This window comes from Chanodichthys erythropterus, chromosome 2 (assembly GCF_024489055.1).
Source record: "Chanodichthys erythropterus isolate Z2021 chromosome 2, ASM2448905v1, whole genome shotgun sequence".
NCBI classification, from domain to species: Eukaryota; Metazoa; Chordata; class Actinopteri; order Cypriniformes; family Xenocyprididae; genus Chanodichthys; species Chanodichthys erythropterus.
Genome location: NC_090222.1, coordinates 16,455,490 through 16,479,348, shown reverse-complemented (window position 1 = coordinate 16,479,348; position 23,859 = coordinate 16,455,490). Strand labels below are relative to the sequence as shown.

General features: G+C 37.1%; 3 protein-coding genes across 4 annotated transcripts; all 3 read right to left on the bottom strand.

The window, feature by feature from the left end:
• Positions 1-449: 449 nt before the first annotated feature.
• On the bottom strand, positions 450-6,534 carry upp1 (uridine phosphorylase 1). 2 transcript variants are annotated; one of them, XM_067393306.1, is made up of 8 exons: positions 6,360-6,534; positions 6,198-6,248; positions 5,677-5,788; positions 5,427-5,585; positions 4,581-4,695; positions 4,208-4,417; positions 1,581-1,727; positions 450-1,357 (listed from the first exon to the last, which is right to left on the bottom strand). In XM_067393306.1, exons 2-8 carry the CDS (start codon positions 6,233-6,235, stop codon positions 1,209-1,211), a joined length of 930 nt encoding a protein of 309 aa, XP_067249407.1. In that variant the 5' UTR covers positions 6,236-6,248; positions 6,360-6,534; the 3' UTR covers positions 450-1,208. The 2 variants fall into 2 exon arrangements, with proteins under 2 accessions (XP_067249407.1, XP_067249411.1); XM_067393310.1 differs by having other exon boundaries at positions 6,399-6,513.
• Positions 6,535-8,469: 1,935 nt separating this feature from the next.
• Positions 8,470-22,109, bottom strand: gra (granulito). The gene is made up of 9 exons (XM_067402544.1): positions 21,995-22,109; positions 14,224-16,322; positions 13,779-13,894; positions 12,548-12,624; positions 12,364-12,404; positions 12,135-12,210; positions 9,997-10,106; positions 9,795-9,862; positions 8,470-9,659 (listed from the first exon to the last, which is right to left on the bottom strand). The coding sequence occupies exons 3-9, from the start codon at positions 13,844-13,846 to the stop codon at positions 9,650-9,652; spliced, it is 450 nt and encodes a 149-aa protein (XP_067258645.1). The 5' UTR covers positions 13,847-13,894; positions 14,224-16,322; positions 21,995-22,109; the 3' UTR covers positions 8,470-9,649.
• On the bottom strand, positions 16,345-22,131 carry rbm12bb (RNA binding motif protein 12Bb). Its single transcript, XM_067402532.1, has 2 exons — positions 21,995-22,131; positions 16,345-18,714 (listed from the first exon to the last, which is right to left on the bottom strand). Exon 2 carries the CDS (start codon positions 18,690-18,692, stop codon positions 16,800-16,802), a length of 1,893 nt encoding a protein of 630 aa, XP_067258633.1. The 5' UTR covers positions 18,693-18,714; positions 21,995-22,131; the 3' UTR covers positions 16,345-16,799.
• Positions 22,132-23,859: the final 1,728 nt, after the last annotated feature.

Sequence of the window (23,859 nt, the reverse complement as noted above, 5' to 3'; positions counted from 1 at the left end):
CATGAGGTGCCATGTTGAACATCCAGTGGTAAGTATGAGAGGATTGTACTCAAAGCATCAAATTTTAACTGCTCTAATACAAGATCCACATTTTTTTTTTTATTGTTCATGTTTTGTCTGCTTGACAGGACATGATGAATAGGACATGTGGCTTTGCATGGTTAAACAACATACAGCTGTTATCACTAATGGTGTATTCGCTTTTGTTGCCAGCTATTTAGTTAATGGCTGTATGTCAAGTTATTTTCAGAAGACAATAAATCTATACTGCTATACAAGCAGCACATTGACTACTCTAAAATATATACAAGTTTCAGTTCTTTTGTATTGTCTCTTGAGAAAATGTACTAAAATAGTTGCTGAAATGTGATGGGTGTACTCAGTTTTGTGAGATACTGTATGTAAAAAATATATATAATTTATTATAAACACACACACAGTTAACACTTTACATTGTTTTTGTGCATTTATTTAATGAGACTGAATTTAGACAAATTAGCTTCATACAACTTTTATTTATGAAATTACTTGATCTTTGTGTTTTTTTTCTCAGAATGCTGTATAACAAAACATTCAGTGACAGAATTAAAATAACACTTGCATGTTAAACATTGCAAACTCAATATTAAATATTGCAAGACATATCTTTAAGACGTTTGTGATCATTACAGTAGAATTTTACAAACTGTTTGTAACAACCATACAGAGACAAACATAAGCAAGAGAGGTTTACGGTCATTTGAAAATGCTCTTTGGACCCTTCTAATGTAACTAGTGCCTAAACTGCTTAATTCTCTCTCATTTCTAAAACATCTTTCCCTTTTACACAACTACTTCATCAGGAGTAGTTTTAATACAGGCAACTTTTAAAACAATAATAAATATCCCGTATTTAAGACAAATCAAACCGTCTAGAAGATAATGTGCCTATTATCATTTCAAAACAAGTAAAAGAAGGTATTACATTCAAGTCATTCATTTGCATGAGCTTGTTAGTAACCGCAGTGCTAAACCATAGAAAATTAAGGTATTTGTTACTTTGGTCTTTTTTGTTTTTTTAATAAAAATTAAAAACTTTTAAGAGCTGCTTTTTTTTTTTTTTTACCATATATTAATATAATCGTTGTCCTTATCAAAACTGCACTATACTGTTCCCTACCTTCAGCTCTCTGAAAGTATGCTTGTAAAGTTTTCTGGCTAGTAGTGAACTAGCTTTTCTTGGAGGCATTCAGCTTCTTTTTGATGTAATGCCCGACCAGGGCCTGAGGTCGCTGCTGGTAGTTATTCAGGACGTCATGAGAGCTGGTCAGCTGGTCTCCTTTCTGTCTGTCCAGCAGTGTTACACACACAACCGCAGCTGAAAAAACAGAAAAAAGTTTCTTTGTATTATCACATCTCAACCCATCCACAATAAACAACAACATGTCTGACAAGAGGTCAAAATCAGTCAGCTCAAACAGACTAACTGCAATAAAGGATCATAAACCTCTAGCAGCCATTTCAAATGCATAAACACCCATTACACAAACTTATGCAAGTATTACTCATTAACTTGAAATGGTGCGTTAAAAACGTCATACCTCGAAGATTGCTCAGTTTGCACATAGCCGCAAACACAGATGACTCCATCTCAATGTTACGAACCCCAGCGGCATAGGCTTCAGCAAGATAGCTCTGTTTATCTTCTTCGGTGTATGAGCAGAAGGCCCCATCTAGCCGCGCTTGACCTGTACAAAAACAGAGCCTTTAAATACAGCAAACCCCTCAGTGCTAACTTACACTGCCCGGCCCGCTGTTTGGATTGAAATAGGCAAATGCTTAAGAGTCTATGATTGGATCATTATTGCAGTGATTATTATGTTTCTAAAATGTTATATGTTTTGGAACAGTTCTTCTAACCCTAAATGATGGAGCTTTTCATTTCTTAAATAAACATGTTGTGACGAGCAGGGCGGGCGAGAGCCGTGAGGGAACGGTGCGAGCGTTAATAAGCTTCACCTGGGAGGCGCACCGGCCTTGAGTCCCTCACGGAGGAGCTCCGGGAGCATAAAAGGAGGAGCGACTACCGTGAAGGACGAGAGAGGACCAGGCCTGGACTTTATTTTATGTTTTGTTATGTTTGTGTGGCCGGCAGACGTCCACGAGGGTCTGCCGGCATTACTTTCGTTTTGTTCTTTGTTTATTTTGGAATTAAACTTTGTTTGAACGTTCGCCGGTTCCCGCCTCCTTCTTACCATATTTACGAACTTCGTTACATTGGTGCCGAAACCCGGGAGGAAGGAGGGACATGCTGTCGGAGAGCCCTTGCTGCTGAGGGGGATCGTGGTGCTGCGGAGTTCGGGCAGCGCGGGAGTGAAGACCGCGAGAGGCTGCCCGAGGCGGTGGTGCTGGAGCATAGTGAAAGGTGGGACGGAGACCCGGATGCCGTGCTCCTGGGACGAGGTGGGGTGGCTGCCGTCCAGGAGGGAGCGGAGAAGAGCTCCGGAGGCATAAAAGGAGGAGCGACATCAGTGAAGGACGAGAGAGGAACAGGCCTGGATATTATTTTATGTTTTATTATGTTTGTGTGGCCGGCAGACGTCCGTGAGGGTCTGCCGGCATTGCTTTCGTTTTGTTCTTTGTTTATTTTATATTAAAGTTTTGTTGAATGTTTGCCGGTTCCCGCCTCCTCCTTCCCACATCTACTGACCTTGTTACACATGTACTTTAGGAAGACACATCATGGCCATATTCCAGGATGACAAAGTCCAGATTCATCAGGTTCAAACTGTGAAAGAATGGTTGACATGGAGCATGAAGAATCATTTTCACACATGAATTGGCACCTTTGAGTCCAGACCTTAAATTCATTGAAAGTCTTTGGGATGTGCTGGAGGAGACTTTAAAGAGTGCTAACCTCTTGCATTGTCAATACAAGATCTTCACCAAAAATGTATGCACCTTTTGATGGAAATATCATGACATTTTTTGCATCAAGAGAGGCATCGATTTTTGGTCAAGATCTTGACCAAAGACAATACAAGAGGTTAGCACTCTGTAAAGTCTACTCCAGCACATCCCAAAGTCTCAGAGGTGCCAATTCATGTGTGAAAACGATTCTTTATGCTCACTCCCAACCATTTTTTTTTTAAATTTGTGCCTGATGAATCTGGACATGGTCATCCTGGAATTTGGCCATGACGTGTCTACCTTCATGGTTGTTTAAAGCCCTATTCGGACGGTAATTATTGCTCACGTGGATTGTCTGTAAAATAAATTTGCATGGCTCCTAAGTAATAAAACATGCATTCTGATGGCGATTTATTCACGGTGGAGGAACGCGCTTAGTGATCCTCACATGGTCACATGATTGTCTGCTGTAAATAAAATATAGGCTATGCTTGGAATAATACTAATAAATTCATATTTAACTTAATAATAGGAAAATAATATGCTATTTATTATGTGATTATTTAAATCTCCTGTTACAGAAAGATAGATGCACTATAGTTGAAATGTTTTTCTGTCTTTTTATTTTATTTTATTTTATTTTCAAAATGTAAATTTAAAAAAATATGAAAATTAGTGGAAATAAGTTAATGCAGCCTCTTATTTACATGAAATAAAGCTGCTTGGTTTATATTTTTAATGTATATATATTTGTATATAATAATTTTATTCCTGTAATGGCCCATTTCAAATGAAAACATGCTTCCCCCCCCCCACCCCTATCCTTTCGCTGAGGTGGAGCGGTGATGAAATATATTTCTTGTGAACACTTCACAGCATTTCAGTAATTAAAGTGTGCATGAAACGCTCGTATGGTGTTCTGTGGTAGTCAAAAAGGATTTAAACAGTGAATTTTGAATTGATCTCCATTTGAAAACTCAGAGATGTGGATTCGGACGGCAATTAATTTACCACATGACCTTGCCGTTTGTCAAAAAAAAACAGTAGGTAATTTGGCCGGGAAAAAAAAAAAAAAACCTGACAACTGAAACTGAAAAAATTACCATCTGAACAGGGCTTAAGAACAGCAATTAGGGATAGAAGAACTGCTGCAACATATAACATGCTAGAAACATAATAATCACTGTAATAATAATCCAATCATAGACTCTTAAGCATTTTCCTATTTAAATCCAAACAGCGACTTTTTTTTTTTTTGGCCAGGCAGTGTATTATAACATTCTATTATATTTAAGAGTCTACTTGAAAATAATTCTACCTTCATAGAAGTCAAGGGTGCACATTGTGTTACCAATGACAGTCTCAAACTCTGCAAGTTCTTTGCCACACTGAAGCAGTTCCTCTGCAAGTTCCCCATCGAGTTCTGTGCTCCTGACCACTGATTTACCCAGGATGATCTGCTCAAAGCGAGGCTCAAACACAGAATCGACCGACTGTTTGGTAATCACCACAGTCCCTGGCTTTAAACCTGACAAAAGACAGACAGAAAAACAGCTCAATAACTACTCTGAGAGTCAGGAAATGATTCACAAAAATGTCATGATTACAACACCAGGAAGAGGTTAGTGCTAATTTTGAAAGCATGGGAACACCCTTTTTGATTAAGCAGTTCAATGGTAAAAGCAGTGTACCTATTCCCCCTGACGTTCCAATGCGCACTACGGTGACATCAGTGCAGCGGGCATGATAAAGGAGCTTGATAAGCTCATGCAACATTATAGAGATTGATGGGATGCCCATGCCATGCTAGAACACAGAGAATATTCAATGTTAATATTCAGACAAACTTCATTTGCAATGACGTAAACACCTCAATTGATCTGCCAGAGCTCAATCTAAATTAAATTATGATCTGATTGAACAGGATGGTGTAAACCTGAAATAACCTGATCAACAGGAAAAAATTAAAGGTGCAATATGTAAGATCTTCTGTCCAGGCCTATTCAAAACAAAGGCGTAGCTTGATGGGTATGACGTAATTGACAGGCGACTCCTCACACGATATTGTAAGTACTCAAGTGATCAAAATATATAACACTGGCGTAGTGGTTTTTGGATATTTTACTGCAAAATTCTTACATATTGCACCTTTAAGCATGTGAACGCCTGAATGCGATTTCTCCGTCAGATTCAAAATAATCTTGTGCACATTCATTCCCATTAAAATGAGTACATGTAAACATAGTTTCACATAATGATTCAGAAATCATTCTTATATGTTGATTTGGTGCACAAGAAATATTTCTTATTATCATCACAGATGAAAAATATTCTGTTGCTTAGTATTTTTGTAGAAACTATGAGATTCTTTGATGAACAAAGTTTAAAAGAACTAACGGCATCTTTATTATCACTTCTGGTGAATTTAATGCATCCTTGCTAAATAAAGATTTCTTCAAAAAATGAAAAAAGAAATCTTACAAACCCCAAACATTTAGAACAGTAGTGTACATGTGGATAAGTTTGAGTTCACTCACACTGACAGACAGCACAGGTCCAATTTTATACATGGCGTAGCGATCGGTTCCTGCACATATATTTGGATATTCTGCATTGGGGTCTGAAAGCCCCAGTTCTTTGGCAATGTATTCAGTGAAAGACTTCATCCTCCATGGACTTCCCCCTACGCACACAAACTGAGACAAAAAGTACAACCAAGTGAGTTAGACTCGGATCATTCTGAAGGAGTCATGTTTTAGTGTGAAATGGAAGTGAATTAAAGTTTACTTTGACATCTCCAAACATCGCTGCCAAGTCGTGAGTGGATGTTCCCAGGTTAAAATGGTAAAGGATGTCATCTGTCATGGAGTCTAAATGGGGATTGTTCACATATATTGACCTATTCAGGGAAAATACAAGTTATATGAAACAGCATAGCTGTTGGATATTGTCCCTAGTATTACGAAAACACAGTTTAAAGTAACACTTTAACAACACACCATAACGTAATAACAGTAAGTACTACTATGTAACCCAGGGGTCGTGAGAAGGACGCTGTGAGAAACATCATTTCCGTTTTATACCACTTCTCATGAAACTGAACTGAACCTTTGCTTATGGAAGAACATTTGTGTCCAGCGAATGACATATATATCATCTATCCAGTGCGCTATACAATGCTTTGAGTTGCGTAAAGAATGTGAAATCTTTACAAAAAATAACAATAATAATTGAATGACCTCAAACGGAAGCCCATGTACATATAATTTAATAGAGAACAAGGAAATAAATTAATATCATATCTGTACCTGTCGCATCTCCCATTCTTCTCTTCACCCAGCGGCATTTTCAGCTTTCCCCTGTGAAGGACACATCAACATCAGTTTTCAACGTAAAAAAACATCTGGTCTAACAACTAAATCTATGCAGAATAAACTATGTCGAACAATAAAATGGACTAAACAGCATACCTAAAACAGCGTCTCTCAATGAAGCTCAGTGTTCGTTACCGTGAGATGTTTATAACGCCTCCTGATTCACTGTTCGCCGGGAAGATCACTTGATAAAATACCGACAGTTTTGGTCATTTACTGTAAAACATCCGGCTGTGCCGCTGGTGTACGTGACAGCACCGTGACCGCACGAGAGTAGTGGTTTTTTCCACCGAAAGCCCCGCCTCCTGCGGCAGGATAGGCTAGCTGAAGCAATGGATTGGGCAGTTGAGAAGTCCTTCATAGCAACGATCAGGGTGAGGGCGGGGCTTCACGTCAAAAGGCTGGATACCGACGCCACTGACGTCATACACAATATATACAAAATTGGGCTACTTTTTAATCATTCAGATGACTCTCTCAAGTTGCTTAATTTACCTGAAATCACATTATATTAACTAGATATGTTAAACCAACTTTTGATAATTTGTATTAAATCTGAATTAAATTAATGTTTTAATTTTGAACTACAGGTGCTGGTCATATAATTAGAATATCAAAAAGTTGATTTCACAAATTCCATTCAAAAAGTGAAACTTGTATATTAATAATCATTCATTACACACAGACTGATAAATTTCAAATGTTTATTTCTTTTAATTTTGATCATTATAACTGACAACTAAGGAAAATCCCAAATTCAGTATCTCAGAAAATTAGAATATTACTCAAGACCAATACAAAGAAAGGATTTTTAGAAATTTTGGCCAACTGAAAAGTATGAACATGAAAAGTATGAGCATGTACAGCACTCAATACTTAGTTGGGGCTCCTTTTGCCTGAATTACTGCAGCAAAGCGGCGTGGCATGGAGTCGATCAGTCTGTGGCACTGCTCAGGTGTTATGAGAGCCCAGGTTGCTCTGATAGTGGCCTTCAGCTCTTCTGCATTGTTGGGTCTGGCATATCGCATCTTCCTCTTCACAATGCCCCATAGATTTTCTATGGGGTTAAGGTCAGGCGAGTCTGGCCAATTAAGAACAGGGATACCATGGTCCTGTGTGCAGGTGCCAAGTCCTGTTGGAAAATGAAATCTGCATCTCCATAAAGTTGGTCAGCAGCAGGAAGCATGAAGTGCTCAAACTTCCTGGTATATGGCTGCGTTGACCTTGGACCTCAGAAAACACAGTAGACCAACACCAGCAGATGACATGGCACCCCAAACCATCACCAACTGTGGAAACTTTACACTGGACCTCAAGCAACGTGGATTGTGTGCCTCTCCTCTCTTCCTCCATACTCTGGGACCCTGATTTTCAAAGGAAATGCGAAATTTACTTTCATCAGAGAACATAACTTTGGACCACTCAGCAGCAGTCCAGTCCTTTTTGTCTTTAGCCCCGGCGAGACGCTTCTGACGCTGTCTGTTGTTCAAGAGTGGCTTGACACAAGGAATGCGACAGCTGAAACCCATGTCTTGCATACGTCTGTGCGTAGTGGTTCTTGAAGCACTGACTCCAGCTGCAGTCCACTCTTTGTGAATCTCCCCCACATTTTTGAATGGGTTTTGTTTCACAATCCTCTCCAGGGTGCGGTTATCCCTATTGCTTGTACACTTTTTTCTACCCCATCTTTTCCTTCCCTTCGCCTCTCTATTAATGTGCTTGGACACAGAGCTCTGTGAACAGCCAGTCTCTTTTGCAATGACCTTTTGCGTCTTGCCCTCCTTGTGCAAGGTGTCAATGGTCGTCTTTTGGACAACTCTCAAGTCAGCAGTCTTCCCCATGATTGTGTAGCCTACAGAACTAGACTGAGAGACCATTTAAAGGCCTTTGCAGGTGTTTTGAGTTAATTAGCTTATTAGAGTGTGGCACCAGGTGTCTTCAATATTGAACCTTTTCACATTATTATAGTTTTCTGAGATACTGAATTTGGGATTTTCCTTAGTTGTCAGTTATAATCATCAAAATTAAAAGAAATAAACATTTGAAATATATCAGTCTGTGTGTAATGAATGAATATAATATACAAGTTTCACTTCTTGATCGGAATTAGTGAAATAAATCAACTTCTTGATATTCTAATTATATGACCAGCACCTGTATACTTTTTGTTTGATATATCAATGCAATAACATTTGTGTGTGTATAATGTAAGAAAAACAATAAAACAATTGAGTAGAGCAGCAAGTAAAACAAATGTTCTTTTACTGAGTGTAATGAATTTAGTGGAATAAATCCAATTTCAAGTTAAGACAATGAGTTCACAGATTACAGTGTGACACAAAAAGCAAATATTGCCTCTGCCCAGATGTGCAAATCATGGGGGAAAAAAAATCCTTGCATAAGATCCAGAGTGGTTGATTATTTTACCATTTTTCTAGTAACCTCTAATAAGACAATATTATAATAGTGAAAGGGCTGCAGTACTGTAACAAACACTTATTCTGTGCTCCAATCCACTTCACAGCAATTAATTAAAACACATTTCAAACACAGGCATATGTAAACAAAACAGATCTATTTTCAAGTGCTACACTTGCAAGAAAGTGAAAATAACTTACTGTACCTTTAAAAAAAGCTTATTACCCATCCACAGGCTCAATAATTGTCTAAAGACAGTGGCTTTTCTGTTTTGCTTGTCAGCCTCATTCTCTCTATAATGTTCAGTGTTAATACAGTTAGGCAAAAAGTGAAAACATTCCCAATCCGATTCGCTAATGACCAACTCAGACGTATGAATTTGCCAGAAGTCAGTCTATAATTTAAGGTGCACTTCACTTCAATCTTAAACACTTCAAGTCTAAATATCCACAATAATTAAATTTTAACACAGCAGATCATGAAACTAGAACATCCGTTTTAGTGTAGTGTAGTAACACAACCTACATTAGGCAAGGATCACAAGCCTGAGTTCGACATCACAAGGTAAAATGAAAGGTAATATAGTAAAATGAAAGGGTATGGTCAAGAAAGGAAAAACAGTGAGTGGAATCTTTTGCAAGGATCAAAAGGCATCTGTTAGTATCATTAACACTCTGTACTGTGGACTGGTTAGGAACAAGCATTGCAACACCTACATAGAATACACATTATGTGTTCAGAATTCAATGAGAGCATTTTTTTTTTCTTTACAAGACCTCAGTTTTTATTCTAAAGCTTAAGTGAAAAGTTTTTTTTTTTTTTTTTTTTTATGTTTTATAACAATGAAAGTTATTAAATTAACTTGTGATGAAAATAAAAAATATATTTTTAACACTTTCCAATCTGGTTTCCATGCAGTGCAGTTTTAGACCATTGTAAAAAAAAAAAAAAAAAGACGAAATTCCATATTAGACAGCCCTATGAAAAGAAATGTAAATAGATAAACTGTTAATCATCCCATAAATGAAACCGTTAATGTGTAACATACAACATACTAAATTTTAACTCAAACTCTTGCATTGGTTAAGATATTAGTTTGATAAAGGCACTTACATGTCCTCGCCATTGTTGTTGTTGTTGTTGTGGTTGGTGATGAAGTTTCTGTGCACGTCATTGGTTCTCTAGATTGGGTGAAAATGTGATAACTGGAAGTTGTGCAATGCATTTTCATTATCACACAGCTATAGAACCATCTTCTGACGTACAAGTGCCTCAAAAAATAAATAAATAAATAAAATCAAAAAGGATAACTCACGCCATTCTCCAAAACGATCGGATGTTCTGGTAAAAACTCAGGTTTCTTCTTAGCCATTGGACAACTTGCCATCTTGAGGAGGAAGTCCCGAGTGTAGCAAATTCTTTCAACTACAGTAAAAAAAAAAAAAAAAAAAGTATTATGAGTATTACAAGTACTATATTATCATCCCATTGTTTTCCTTCTAATTGCAGGTATAGTAATCTTCCTAATACTTTTATGGATTTCAGTGCTTCCCACAATGCCCAAAAGAAAAAAGAAAAAAAAAAAACTTAATTACTTTGACTTTTAATTATAAACAACCCTGAAATACACCGGGACTCTTATTTTGAAATGTCTGTACTATTACAGGCTGATCCTTCAGATTCTTATAATCGTCTAAAACATTATATAAAGGCCATGAAGTAGACATTGTAATAAATAATCAACTTGAGTTCATTAGCAATCGCTTGGCATAATTCTGCGCTTTTCACTGCTTGAGAAACACTTTGAAGCAGTCTGAACATAGAGTCTGAAGCACTGTTGCGCCAGATTGTAAAACACGCAACAGCGCTACCTTGTGACTTTGCAAAATGCAGCGCCCGTGGGAATGTCAGCGGGAGTAAACAGTTCTGACGCACACATAACTAGCAGGTACGAAACGACTAGCTATTGGATCGCGGATGGTTTCATTATCTTGCGCGGATATAAAAGTATAAGAGGATAAACATAATAAAAGCAAAAATGTGTCTCCAAATATACTTGGGCGGCCGTTATTATAAGTGGGCGGCCCGCCCAAGTAAAGTCTATGTGTGGGAAGCACTGGATTTTATACACTTCTAGGTTCCCAAAGGCTTTCACACCAGAGAACCAATTTCATAGTTCCTATTACTATTTGTGCAATTACCCGCTTTTTGGTGTGTTCGCCCAGCAGTAACTGGGAGCGATTTTAGTTATAGAAACAGGGCTCTAGACTGAGACCAAATCATCACATAATGTAACCTTTATTCCTGCCTGTGCAACAAAATTTTGTTAGAAGTCGCACTGCTGCGACCACCATGTTGTCCAACTGATAACATCTGCCATTTCCGTTGCATTTGAGTAACATCAAATAGTAAACGAAATGAAAGCAGAACAAAACCGTGCTATAGACAACACAGCGCAAGCTCAGAACAGGTACTTGCGAGCCATTCTTTGATCACGTGACACCCTTACTATACTATACTTTGAGTTTCAGTTGAAGTTTCAGAATTAATAACACCACTGCGAGATCTACTGAGATGCATTCAAATTCGGCGCACAATTCTGTTATAAACCATACCAGATTAAACAGCACTGACGTGGGAATTAGAACAAGTTACATAAGGCTTTTCAGTCCACAAATCACCAACATTCACCATGGATTTAATGTAGTAACACTAACTGTAACCATGGTACTGTGGCAGAAATAGTTGAATGCTGACATTATGAAATCGTTATTAAAGTAGGAGGAAGTAGGAAAAGTCGAACTCAAACCCTTTTTCTTCCCTGTTTTTTTGGTAAAAGGAGCGCTCCTTTTATAATCCTTGAAGCTGGCAGTCAGTTCTGTATGACACTACAGAAGTGCTACCAAATCAGTTGCTAGTGCCACCATCTGTAGAACTTAAAGGCTTTTCACGCTTGAAATAGTTAACCGTGGGTCATTCTAAACCACAGATAAATGGAATCCTGGGTTATATTAAAAATCGCACTAAGAATCGCATTTCTGCAATAAATGCATTCAAGTTCAAGGTCATTTTTAGTATCATGCGATAAATCGTGTAGCCCTAGTGCCAACCCTGCTTCTAAATTACAAGTGTGAAACATTTCTTTACATGGGGTTAAAAGCAGTGTTAAGAAAGACAGGGTTAAGTGTGGTGAAATGTTAGTCTGGAGCTCTGAAGAATGCCTTTTATAAATTAGCTAGCGCCTACTTCAGAGTAGGGTTTAACCCAGAACAATAGGAACTACCAGTGACGTAAGTGTACATTGATTGGCCAAACGCATGCCATATTAAACACTGGCATCTTTTAAAAAGCTGTACAATTGAAAGTCTCCATGAATGTTCAATTTCTTCACTGAACCATAAATGCCAAATAGGCCATCTTTATTTTGAAGAGTGTATTGGGGTGGACACATGCCTTTCTTCTTTGGTTGGGTGCTGGTGCTTTGAAGATGCAGGATTTCATAAAAATGCTCCACTTTAATGATGTTTTCCTGTCAACAGAAAAAAAAAAAAACAGTTACCAGACAGAAAAAGACACTCTCTAAGAGAATCTCGATAAGGGAAAAAAAAAAAAAGAGGCCAGCCGCTGCAATTAAATTCCAAAACATGACAATATAATCTTAGGACAATAAAATTGGTCTTACTGGCTTTTCTACTGGCTTAATCTCAGCATAGCTTTGAGGCACTGTAAATGAGATATCCAAAGAAGCATACATACAAACACACACACACACAGAAAAACATAAGAAATCTAAATTGGCATTAACTGAAACACAGTGTTTTGCATTTTTAAGAATCAAACTTAGTGTGAACAATCACATTTTGTACCTTGATTCATGTTAATACGGCGCAGTGGTCTTGCTGGTTCCAGATTTCTGATGATCCTCTTTGACACGTCCATTTTTCTGCTTAAGGACACACATTTCAGCATATTAATGTGTGACCATCATTCATCAAGTAATAAATGCATGTGTTTTCATTTGCATTTTCATCAATTTTAGTTGACAGGTAAAACCTGGGCAATTTCTGACTACACATGGATGGACTAGATCAACTATAGAATCCTCCACACATTTTCTTTTCTAATTATTCTGACTTAAAGTCATTAAATTATAGTAATAGGTTTATGAATGTTTACTCAAGTACTTAGATGTCAGTTTTCTTCCCACAAAGCCCCCTGCCCCTACTGTTAATGATCAAGTCTGAGTAAAACCGGAAAAAATAAGCTCATAAATAGGTTGCGATGATGACCTTATATCAGAATATCCTTTTCATGCCCTTTTGAAGTCAATTAGATCTGTTAACGTGTTATTTGGATTACATGAATTTATTGTTTATTAACATGCATTATTCAAAATGCCCATAAAGGGCATATTTTAGTTCAAATAAATATTGGTTATTTATAGCTCAGCAACAGGTGTTTTCTGGGCCGCTGTTATCACAGTTAAACAAGATGCTGTAGAATATTATCCTGGTTCACACCATAGACTGTAAAAAGGTTCACACTAACATCAGACAAATAAACTTTCCACTGCATTTTAACTGAGGCAGATGGTCACCAATCTAGAGCAAGGGGATGCATTCAGCTCCATTTTTCGTAATGCAAATATAAAAACCTCTGGAAAAGTTATGATGATAGATGAAATATTGGTAGATAAGCAACCCAATCGCAAATCCACACCTTTAATCTTTTATTCACTTTTAATATTTCATCACGACGCATGAGTCAGGAAAAAATACTCTTTGAAAACCATGTAAATGTCCTGCTGAACTGTAAAAACTAGAACAGGGCATACCATAGTAAAATAAAACCGACATACATGTAAAACAAAAATTAAAAAAAAAAAAAAAAAAAAAAAAAAAGGTGGCACAAACTTTATCATCTGACTCAATCGGCATCAACCGTGCTGCTAGCTGCTAGCCACCATGACTGCGAACTTTTCCCTTGATAATCTAGTTTTTTTTCCTCATAACATCTTCACGACAGACAAAAATGTAGAAGAATGTCACAGCACAATCAGTCTAAAATAAACGAGTAAATATAATATCGCCAACTTACATGTTCTCACTGACAAAGCGTCCAGCTTCAGTCACCGCGCCGTCTGTCTCCGTCATTTCCAAACACATTCATTCCGCCTGAGCTCGTGACTCTTCATCTGTCCGTTCATTATCACTCTGGATGAACTCACCCAACATCACATACAGAAAAGAAAAGACAACAAAACAGATATTTATTGTGCTTATCCGCATCTTTGACTGTCAGCAAATTTTTGCAAAAAAGAAAAAAAAAAAGGGAAAAAAAAGTTTGGTTTATTTGAAATACATTTCCCACCACCTAGAACAGGTCGGCCCTATGATTAATGATATGCATAAAAATGATCTACACACTGATTCAGGGATAAATTAATTCACGATTTGGTTTTAAGGTTTATACATAGAAGCATTCAGGCAGGTAAACTATCCTGAAGCCAAGTTCTTCGTTTAACTAGCACCTGATTGTTTACCTGGTGAACTTATGAACTCTGGTGAGAGGCAAAAGACACAGGCTCCATGGTCTGTTGTTCAAGGCACTTAACACCTGCTGAACAAACTTTTCCAATTAGTTTTTGAGAAACAAAGGCTTATTGTTTCCCCTTTTCACCTGTGCAACAACTTCTCATCCAGACCTTTGCTTTAGGTTTACTTGACTACACAAAACCTTTGCGCTGGCCATTCTGACCCAATATCATGACCTCAATTACCAACAAACCTGCTGCTTGTTAGAGCTTGTTTCCTGCAACTCTTCTGATAGTAAATCACATTGCTACAAAATACTAACACATTCTTTGCGTGAAATTATTATTAAATCTGTTGAACTCCTATAATTTTTGGTTGCATCCTACTCATGACAATATGGCAATTGTTTATAGTGTATGAGATGATTTTTGCACCCTTTTCACAATGGTATCCCAAACTCAGTTACTTCAATAAAATGACAATTTTAGTTCTAACCATATACAGAATTAGTATTACCTTCTTCTTAAGTTCCTTCTAAAAGTAAAACCAAGGCAGTTTTTTTTTCCTGGATCCGCTGTACTGCAGTTCCCTCTAGTGGCCTCTTATTTTCAGTGGATTATGAGTCTGAAAAGTCGTGGGCAAGAATGTATTTGACGTATTGCTGTTAACTGCGGTTTGAATTAACTGGAAAAACGGTCTCATGACAATGAGCTACAGTCTGTGAAGCAAAACAAAAAAGGCCTGAATGCTGATAAACAGTTTGACCATCTATAGGCTATTGTTTGTGAACAGCATGCTGTGGGAAAACAGAATTAGCATCAACTACATGTAATGTATACAATCTACATATTATTATGCTACATATAAATAATTAAATCTTGATTCAGTTGCTTAATGCTGCATGTAATGTAGGCCTACAGAAACCTAGTTATTTGTTATGTGCATTTTTAATTATTTCACATTACAGTCGCAGTAATAATGTGATCAGTATGGCAAAAACATTTTATAGGCTACAGGCAAAAAGCAGAATATTAGTGTTCATTAAAAAAAATACATAAAACTCAAATGCAAATCCTCTTTTTTCTAAAAATGTGTTGCTTAAATTTACTTCATCTCATTAACTGTTATGAGAAAACCCCCGAAACATGGAAAAGCAAACATTATGAATATATGGTTTAGCTGTTGCCATAAAATAAGGCTTTATAAATTAGTTTGATTCAGATGGAACTAGATGTCACTATCCACCAGTTATCCACTATCCATCAACACAGAATTAAACTGTTTCCTGTGAATCTGTGAGACTTCTGATTCATTAGCCACTATAGATTAAAAAAAAAAAGTGCCACAGACAAAAACTATTTGCACTGCAGTGTGTTTAGAAGTTAAAATATGATTGCAAATACCAGTTTTCTGTATTAAGCAGCATAATGGACTCATTTTGTACAGCTAAAATAACTGGAAGCAGCTGGCACCGGAAACCTTGCACATTTAAAAGTAAAAATGGCTATGCTTGTGTTAAAAAATGAAAAGAAAGTAGTTTAGTTGTAGCCAACCCTGCTCAAGGAAGGCTACCATCCTGCAGAGTTTAGCTCCAACCCTAATTTAACATGCCTGAACCAGCTTATCCAGGTCTGCATCCAAAATTGCATACTTCTCAACTACATAGTAGGCAAAAGCAGTATGTGACAAGAGTAGTATGTCTGAATTTAGTGCTCATAAGAGTTGGCAAAAAGCACTTGGATGACCTACTGCTTATAGTGAGATTCTGAAGTGCACATATGGATGTATGTATATCCCATGAAGCCAATGGAGAGGATCTGTGAATGGCAGGAAAGTAATGCTGGTTGGTGACAGTGAGGATTACATTCATAAGAATGTACTTTTTTAGCAGTCTAAAAAATTACTTATTCACAATAGGTGCATGCTTGGAGTATGCAATTTCAGATGCAGTCCATGTGTTCATGATTACTTGAAAATAACCGGCAGGTGTGTTGGAGCAGGTTTAAGAAGTCTGCAGAAAGGTAGCCCTCCAGCGGCTGGGTTGCATAAAATGCATATTATTACTGGATTGCAAATGAAACCATACCAACCTGGCATAAGAAACCCACTGTGAACCACAGCAAGAAAAAGAAGAAGAAGAAGAAGAAGAAGAGAAGAAAAAAAACACTTAGAAAGAAATCAGATGAACAAGCTTGTCTTTAATAGCATTAAACATGAAATAACAATTTATCTGGGGCAGTAGGAACTTCACAATCTCACAATGTTAAGATTATTTTATCTGCTTTTATCTGAAAAAAAAATATTACTGACATCTGTACAGCGAAATTTAATTAGATTAGAAAAGTCATTACTCTGAGAGGGAAATATCTGACAGCACAAATAATACTGAGTATAGATACTGTCACTGACATGCACACAAATGCATCATTGTCAAATAGTCAAGAAATTAATCTAAATTAAAGCAGTACTTCAAGAAAAAATGAAAAAAACATGTCTGCACTTGTCAAATCACTGAAAATGCATATACAACTTAAAAAAATAAAAATAAAAACAAGTTTCATCAATACTGTAGTCCAAAGCATATCTAATCGAACACAATCTGAATCTTCCTGGTGCCAATTGGTCTTCCGTTTAATTCTTGAAGAGCAGTGAGTGCCTCTCTGTAGGTTTCGAACACTACCGTTGCAGCACGTCTGGGAGCTCCATTTCTATCATACTGCAATGAGGCAGATCCTGGAATCAATCTGTATCCGTAGAAGAAATCATAAATCTCATCAATCCGTATCTGAGAGGGTAGATTGAGCAATTTAACACCGGTCGGACCATCAAGTTGTTGGTCAGGTGATCCGTAACGTTGACGTCCGATGCCATCCAGTCCAGGCCCAAATGCATTATTGCGGCCAAAATTAGGCTCAAAGTGATCACGACCTCCAAAATCCTGGCGCAAATTAGGCTGCATCTCACAATCATCTTGAGGCATCTGGACGTTTGAAAAACGAGGACCGTCATTCAAAATTTCGTTCCTTTCTGGTGGGCTAACCGTCATCTGCTCATTCACACCAAAATTCTGCATCTGGGCCATCGTTATGCACTTAAGCATGACCTCGGATCCAAGAAACCTCTGTCCGTTCAGGGACTGTGCCGTCATGGCTTCCTTCTCAGACTGGAAGATCACCAAAGCCTCACCGAGCCCAGCTCCTCTATCGTCATGCAATAAGACCACCCTATCCTCTGAAAGTGGAAATCCATGAAAGAAGTCCATGATCTCCACCTTACGAACATCAAATGGGAGATTGCGTACGTAGACACACCTCAACTGAGAGTCAGGAGTGTTTCGTTGAGACTGGGGCACTTCAGCCGATCGTCTCGACCCTTTTCCATCATCTCTCTCGTCAACGGACGATTCCAACAAGGTGACCATTTTCTCCTTGGAGATGGGTGACACGTACACTACCTTATGCAGCAACAATTCCTTATTATGAGCCAAGCCAGCACAATAGTCTGTGAGATTTCTAAACACCACAACAGCCGATTTGGTCTTATCATCCTTTTTTTGGGCAAAGATAATAATCTGGTCATCCTTCAAAGTAACCGGATGAAGAAACATCCTCAAATCTCTCTTTTCAACCGCATGAGGCAAGTTCTCAAACATGACGCAGTATTCTTCGTGAGGGGGCGAGCGTGATCTTGACCTGTAGGAAATGGGAGATCGAGATCTCACTCGCTCCAAGGACGGTCTTTTCCGAGTGTCCGGTACGACACCTCCTTCTGCCAGCCACTGCTCCTCGGAGCATCTTGATAGTTGTATATACCGCACCCCCATGTATTGTCGATCCCTTTTCAGACCTTCGATCACATCCTCTTTGGTAGCCAAGCGCACAATACTTTGTCCATTGAACGTTCCTCTGGGGTTTCTCAAAAACAAAACATCTTCAACCTTTATCCCACTGAAAAAGGTATAGACATCTTCCTTTGTTGCAGAGAATGGCATCCCTGTCAACTTCAAATAAAGATCAGCTCTCTCTGGCACTTCCGCTTCTCTCTGGTGTCGTATCTCATTGAATGAAGATGGAGAGGGCCTGTTCCTCATCTCTTGAAGATCCGGCCTTCGTACGTCTGCTCTTGGGTCTTTATTGAATGGCAGAGGACCTCGTTCCGCAGAAGGTCTTTTGACACCCTCCTTGTATATTCCCCTGCCTTTTAACTCAGACCTTCTAGTGCTTTCCTCCAGAACACTCTGCATTTCTGACTTGCTACTCAGGAGCAAGTTGACGGGAGAGCCCTTAATGCAGCCCCCCGAACGTGTCATCGCTCGTCTCGCATCTTCATCAGATGCAAATATTATAAAAGCTTCCTCAAGCTCCCCACCAATTATATGAACCCCACCATCAGGGATTCTGAGCCCAGTGAAGAAATTGCGAATGTCCTCAGAACCAGCTGTGATTCTGAGTCCCTGTAATCGGATGACCACAGCCATGATGGAGCACACACAACAGCACCTGCAGACAAAAGGGGCACATATAATAGCGTTATCGCTGACACAACCATTGCCTCCATATAACAATATTCAAAAGAAATCCCAAGTATCATTTTCAAACCGAGGCTGCACAGCAAAATTAGGAGAAACAAACCTCTCACAGCCAATACATATAGCTAACAACAATAACAGCCAGTCTGAAGCAAGTAGTAAAGTGTTCTGATCCAGAAAAACAAGATAACATACTTTGGATTAACAGGAAAGACTAGTTTTCCAACCTTTAACATCATTCTTTCAGCTTCTACATGCAAATGTACAGGCAATATAAACTCCATTCTCAAATACAGCTGACTGTTCTTTCAAGAGTTGAAACAGTTTATACAAGTATCAAAAAATTACAAATATCACTTCTAGCATCCATACAGATGAAAGACACATATTACGGCTAATTAACTAAACTTTGTCCTGTTAGCTTCCATTTAATTATATCCACAATCACCAACAGAAACCTATCAACAGCAGATGATAGATTTCTTCAATTTATTAAGTATTTAAAATAACAAGGCACTTTACATGACGCTCAAAGCCACTTACACAGCCATCAAACCAAACAACAAAACAAGTTCAATACACCGTACACACAATTCCACTTCACGTGTATGCAAAATGTGAATGATAAGTGCTTTTAAATCAGTGGTTCTCAAGCAAGGGGCCCAGGCCCACTAGGAGGCCTCAGCCAACATAAGGAGGCTGCAAGAAGACTTTGCCTTTATTAGATAACAATGTGAATGATAGAGAAAGGAAAGAATGAGTAAAGGAGTGCGGGGAACATGATCGGCAAAGGACCACAAGCTACAGTGTTTTCAATAATAAAAAGGTTGACTCAAATAAGAATGCACCAAAATTTTGGTTTTTGGCCGAAAGAAAAAAAAAAAATCAGCCCAAAATATGAATTGCTCACGGCCAATGCAAACGCTTCAGTCATGTACTGCTGATCTGAAAAGCAAAATCTGCTCAAATAACACGGCGACATGAAATTTGTATGTAGTAGTAGGGCTGGTACAATACGTCGATGCATTGCAAATCGAGAAATGATTCTGGATTGATTCTGATATTTTCCACATGTATCGTGATTGTCTCTCGAATCGATTCTGAGCTTAGTTTTTAACAGCATGTGGCACTGCGTGCTGTACAATCAGCCTCTTCCTTCCAATACCTTACACACACTACTTGAACCATCTATAAAACAATCAGTCATAAAGTTAAAAAAGTTTGAAGCAAATTACAAGGGTTTCTGCAGTGGGCTGTTTACATTAATCTCACATCATAAAAACATTCCAAGGTGCATATACATTGTCAGACTCAGCCGAATGCACGAGCAGTCTTCTTCGTGAGCATTTGAGCATGCGGTTAACAAGACTAGAGCACCATCTGCTGTTAAAAACTTGTATGCATATGGAAAATATCAGAAACGATCCATGAATCGCAATGCATCGATTGTATTGTCCCAGCCCTATGTAGTAGTATACTTGTTTCTGTTTGCATTTTCCCTACTGTGCTGTAACACGGTGTGATATAGCCGTACTCGTTCAAAGATATGCTCCACGCTACGCTCTGCTCACATGCTCTGATAATAATAGCTTTGTAGGTCTATACATTATTTGGATAATTGGTCAAAAAATAAATCTGTTAAATCTCATTCTGAATAAAGAATGATATATTGTAAGGCTGTCAAATGATTAATCGTGATTAATTGCATACAAAATAAAAGTTTGAGTTTGTATAATATATGTGTGAGGAATGTCTGTAATTAATATATATATATATATATATATATATATATATATATATATATATATATATATATATATATATATATATATAAATACACACAAATTAATGTATATATTTAAGAGAAATGTGTTATTTATGTACAAAAAATGTATTTATATATAATATAAATTATATAAAAATATAAATAAATACATATACTTGTAAATATTTCTCAAATATATACATGGATGTGTTTGTATTTATATATACATAATAATTACACACAGTACACCCACATATATTAGGCAAACTCAAACTTTTATTTTGTATGCGATTAATCGTGATTAATCGTTTGACAGCCCTAATATATTGACATTTAATATTAATATATTTTCTAATTTTAGTGTTACTTCCAATAAAAGTGTGGTTAATTTATTTTATTGGCTTGCATTTTATTAAATTCAGTATTATTCAATTGATTGAATTTCATTAAAAAGCAGTTATACAATTATACAAAAAAAGCTAATTTAATGTTAGAAATTTTTCTTTAAAAAGCATTTTTGGTTTTGGTTTTCAGCCAAGTGCATCCAGAACTTTTGGTTTCGGCCCAGAATTTTCATTTAAAAAATTAAAAGAAATATCAGCCTACATTGTTTTGGACAATGGTGGGCCTTGGGGTAAAAGATAGTGAGAACTACTGTTTTAAATGCAAACTATGAGACTAAAAATGCTTTACCCTCCAGTAAGCTTCCCATTTTTTCTGCCAATGAAACACATACACAAACCTCACACCGGATTTACAACCCAAGTATCTACAGAAAAAAAACCTTCCAAATTCGTTTCTATAAACCCTAAACTCTCTATTAGAAGAAAAAAAAGTCAATTCCCAATATCACGGCGTCCATCCACTAGGAACAGTAAACGAGTCCTATTTTCAGTTGCAATACAGTTCAAATAAAAGAAAGGTCTTTTTACAACTCGACTTCACAACCATGTTTCCCAGTTCGTTGCACTTCTGTGTGTAACCAATACACGACTGAGGGCGCATTTACACACACACACACACACACACAAAAGTCTCTGTACAATGCTTCCGCTTTCTCATCTGGTCAAAAATAATCCGTGGTACACAATGACCTCTTTAATTTCAAACGCTTTCAGAATAACACTTGAGGCAATTACAAACTTGTTTTCGACAAGTACACCTCTGTAGTGCCTCGCGTACTTTCTATATGTGTTGAATCGCGAAGTAACTTATGTGCTTCAGAATCAAAACTGCGCCAAAGCAAACAACTAGCATTCACGAGCCTCGTCGAATTCAGCCCAACCAACCAACCAACCCACCCGACAGTTTTAATCAGCACAATATACGTTGATACCCAATACACACACTATATATCCCGCAATGTTAATTCCGTCATAACAGAAAACATTGGTGAAAACAAAGAGTGCAGCTGTCTTCGGTAGTATCGGTAATGCTAAACGTGAGAGGCCCAGAATATGAAGCGCACAATATTGATCAAACTTACACAAAACAAAGATTTATCAATCCTTTCCAATATAAAGAAATGCGAAACTAATGCCGATCCGCAGTGTCGTATATCCGATTCCCACCGCGTGACTAAGCCACAATTTCGCTGTTTGTGATATCTGACACAAGGACGAACCAAAAGAAACTAGAGCATCCGCATCTCCTCCAACGCCATCTGTAAAACTACGGGAACCCGGAGGTTCTGAACACAAAACCTCAAACGAGAAATTCGAGACACAATAGATGCCAGTCTGATCAATTTAGAATATCTCCAATATCTGCAACGAGCCGTTTCCAATGAATAAATTAGAAAAATGATCAAAATGGGTATAAAAATTACAAAATTACACACTACAAATATATTGATTTAATGAATATAAAGTGTAAAGTGGTGTAACCATCAAGTAAAATTTGGCCTATTTAGTTGCATCTTGAATACCAGTGTATCCAACTTGATATTTTCAAAGGTTTATAGTTTATTTAACTAATAAACTATATTTTTTTAACATCTCCACACACACGTGGACAAAAAAAAATATGAATTTTTAAGAAGAAATTTTATGACTTTATGCTAACATTTATTTTTTTAAAGATTATTATTATTATTTATTTTTATTTCTGACAGTCACACAACCTAGTAATTTCGACAATTATTATTAACTATATTTGACGATATTATTATTTTTATTATGACTATATTTTTAAATATTACACATTTAAAAAAATCTGCTTTGAAGAAGATGGAAATTTTCTTTTTAGGTACATGTTTATAAAGATTCGGTGGGTTCCTGCTTGGTATTCAAATTACAACTTAGACACAAGACCATAACCATGTCTTGAACATGGGGGGTTGGGGATAGCAATTGTCCTTTATTTAAATTAAATAATTAAAGGGATTTTGTGGGAATTTAAAAATAAATACATACAAACAGGGAAAAAAAATTGATTTTTGGGTAAAGTAATCATTCAACCTGAACTAATTTAGGGTAATATGGGGTAAAAATGACCCATTTTTTAAATGTTGTCTGACTATTTACATTTCTGAGATTTAGTCAGATGAAGGTTAACTAATCTAATTTTGTGTCTCTGGAAAATAGTGACCTCTGACATTATATTATGTTGAATATCCAGGGTTTCTGTTTGTTAATGAGGGATTTGTGTACACAATAATGTTTAATGAGTAAAAAAATATCATTTTAAATTTAAAGTGAAAGCAGGTAAAAGTATATGTCCATATACCTTTGCAGTATATGGACTATAGTGGTGTTGTCTATTTCGATTACATCTAAATATGTTCATAGGCCTGTATGTAAGTCATAGAATAAATCTAATGTATATTATAGTATGGTTTGTCTATTGTTGTCATACTGGTGTTTTTAGATAGATTTGTAAGGTGACCTTGAGTGTTGTGAAAGGCGCCTATAAATATTATTATAATTTTATCATAAAATTTACCTTTCAGATGAATCACTTTTACAGGGATTCGACTTTGTCCGTTTTTGTCAATTGTTCTAAATGTCAAAACACAATTATAAATAGAATAGTTGATATAGTATTTTTTTTATATTAATGACATATATGATACTGATTCTGCACAAGTTTGTCTTTGGGGGCCGTTTACACGACACCATTTCAACTAAAAACGGAAAACTTTTGAAAACGGGTTTCAATATAAAAGATTTTGAAAACAATATTGTTATTGTCTCAAACTACAAAAACGCGAATTTGTGAAAATGGTGACGTCATGGGTATGCGCGTTACGTGCTCAGTCTAAAGGCGCGTAGTGTTTATTTGTGTTTTCTTTGATTTGTGTGAACGGGATCGTTTTGACAATATTGTTGTATATGTATCTGAAAAGGAAAG

Coding starts and splice junctions, on each gene's coding strand:
- upp1 (XM_067393306.1), bottom strand. CDS start 6,235: ATGCCGCTGGGTGAAGAGAAGAATGGGAGATGCGACAG. Junction 5,586..5,676: donor CGATGTTTGGAGATGTCAAA/GTAAACTTTAAT, acceptor TTTTTGTCTCAG/TTTGTGTGCGTAGGGGGAAG. Junction 1,728..4,207: donor CACCCTTGACTTCTATGAAG/GTAGAATTATTT, acceptor GTTTTTGTACAG/GTCAAGCGCGGCTAGATGGG.
- gra (XM_067402544.1), bottom strand. CDS start 13,846: ATGTGTTTGGAAATGACGGAGACAGACGGCGCGGTGACTGAAGCTGGA. Junction 10,107..12,134: donor CACCCAACCAAAGAAGAAAG/GCATGTGTCCAC, acceptor TTTTTACTGTAG/TTGAAAGAATTTGCTACACT. Junction 9,863..9,996: donor CGATCGTTTTGGAGAATGGC/GTGAGTTATCCT, acceptor CACCCAATCTAG/AGAACCAATGACGTGCACAG.
- rbm12bb (XM_067402532.1), bottom strand. CDS start 18,692: ATGGCTGTGGTCATCCGATTACAGGGACTCAGAATCACAGCTGGTTCT.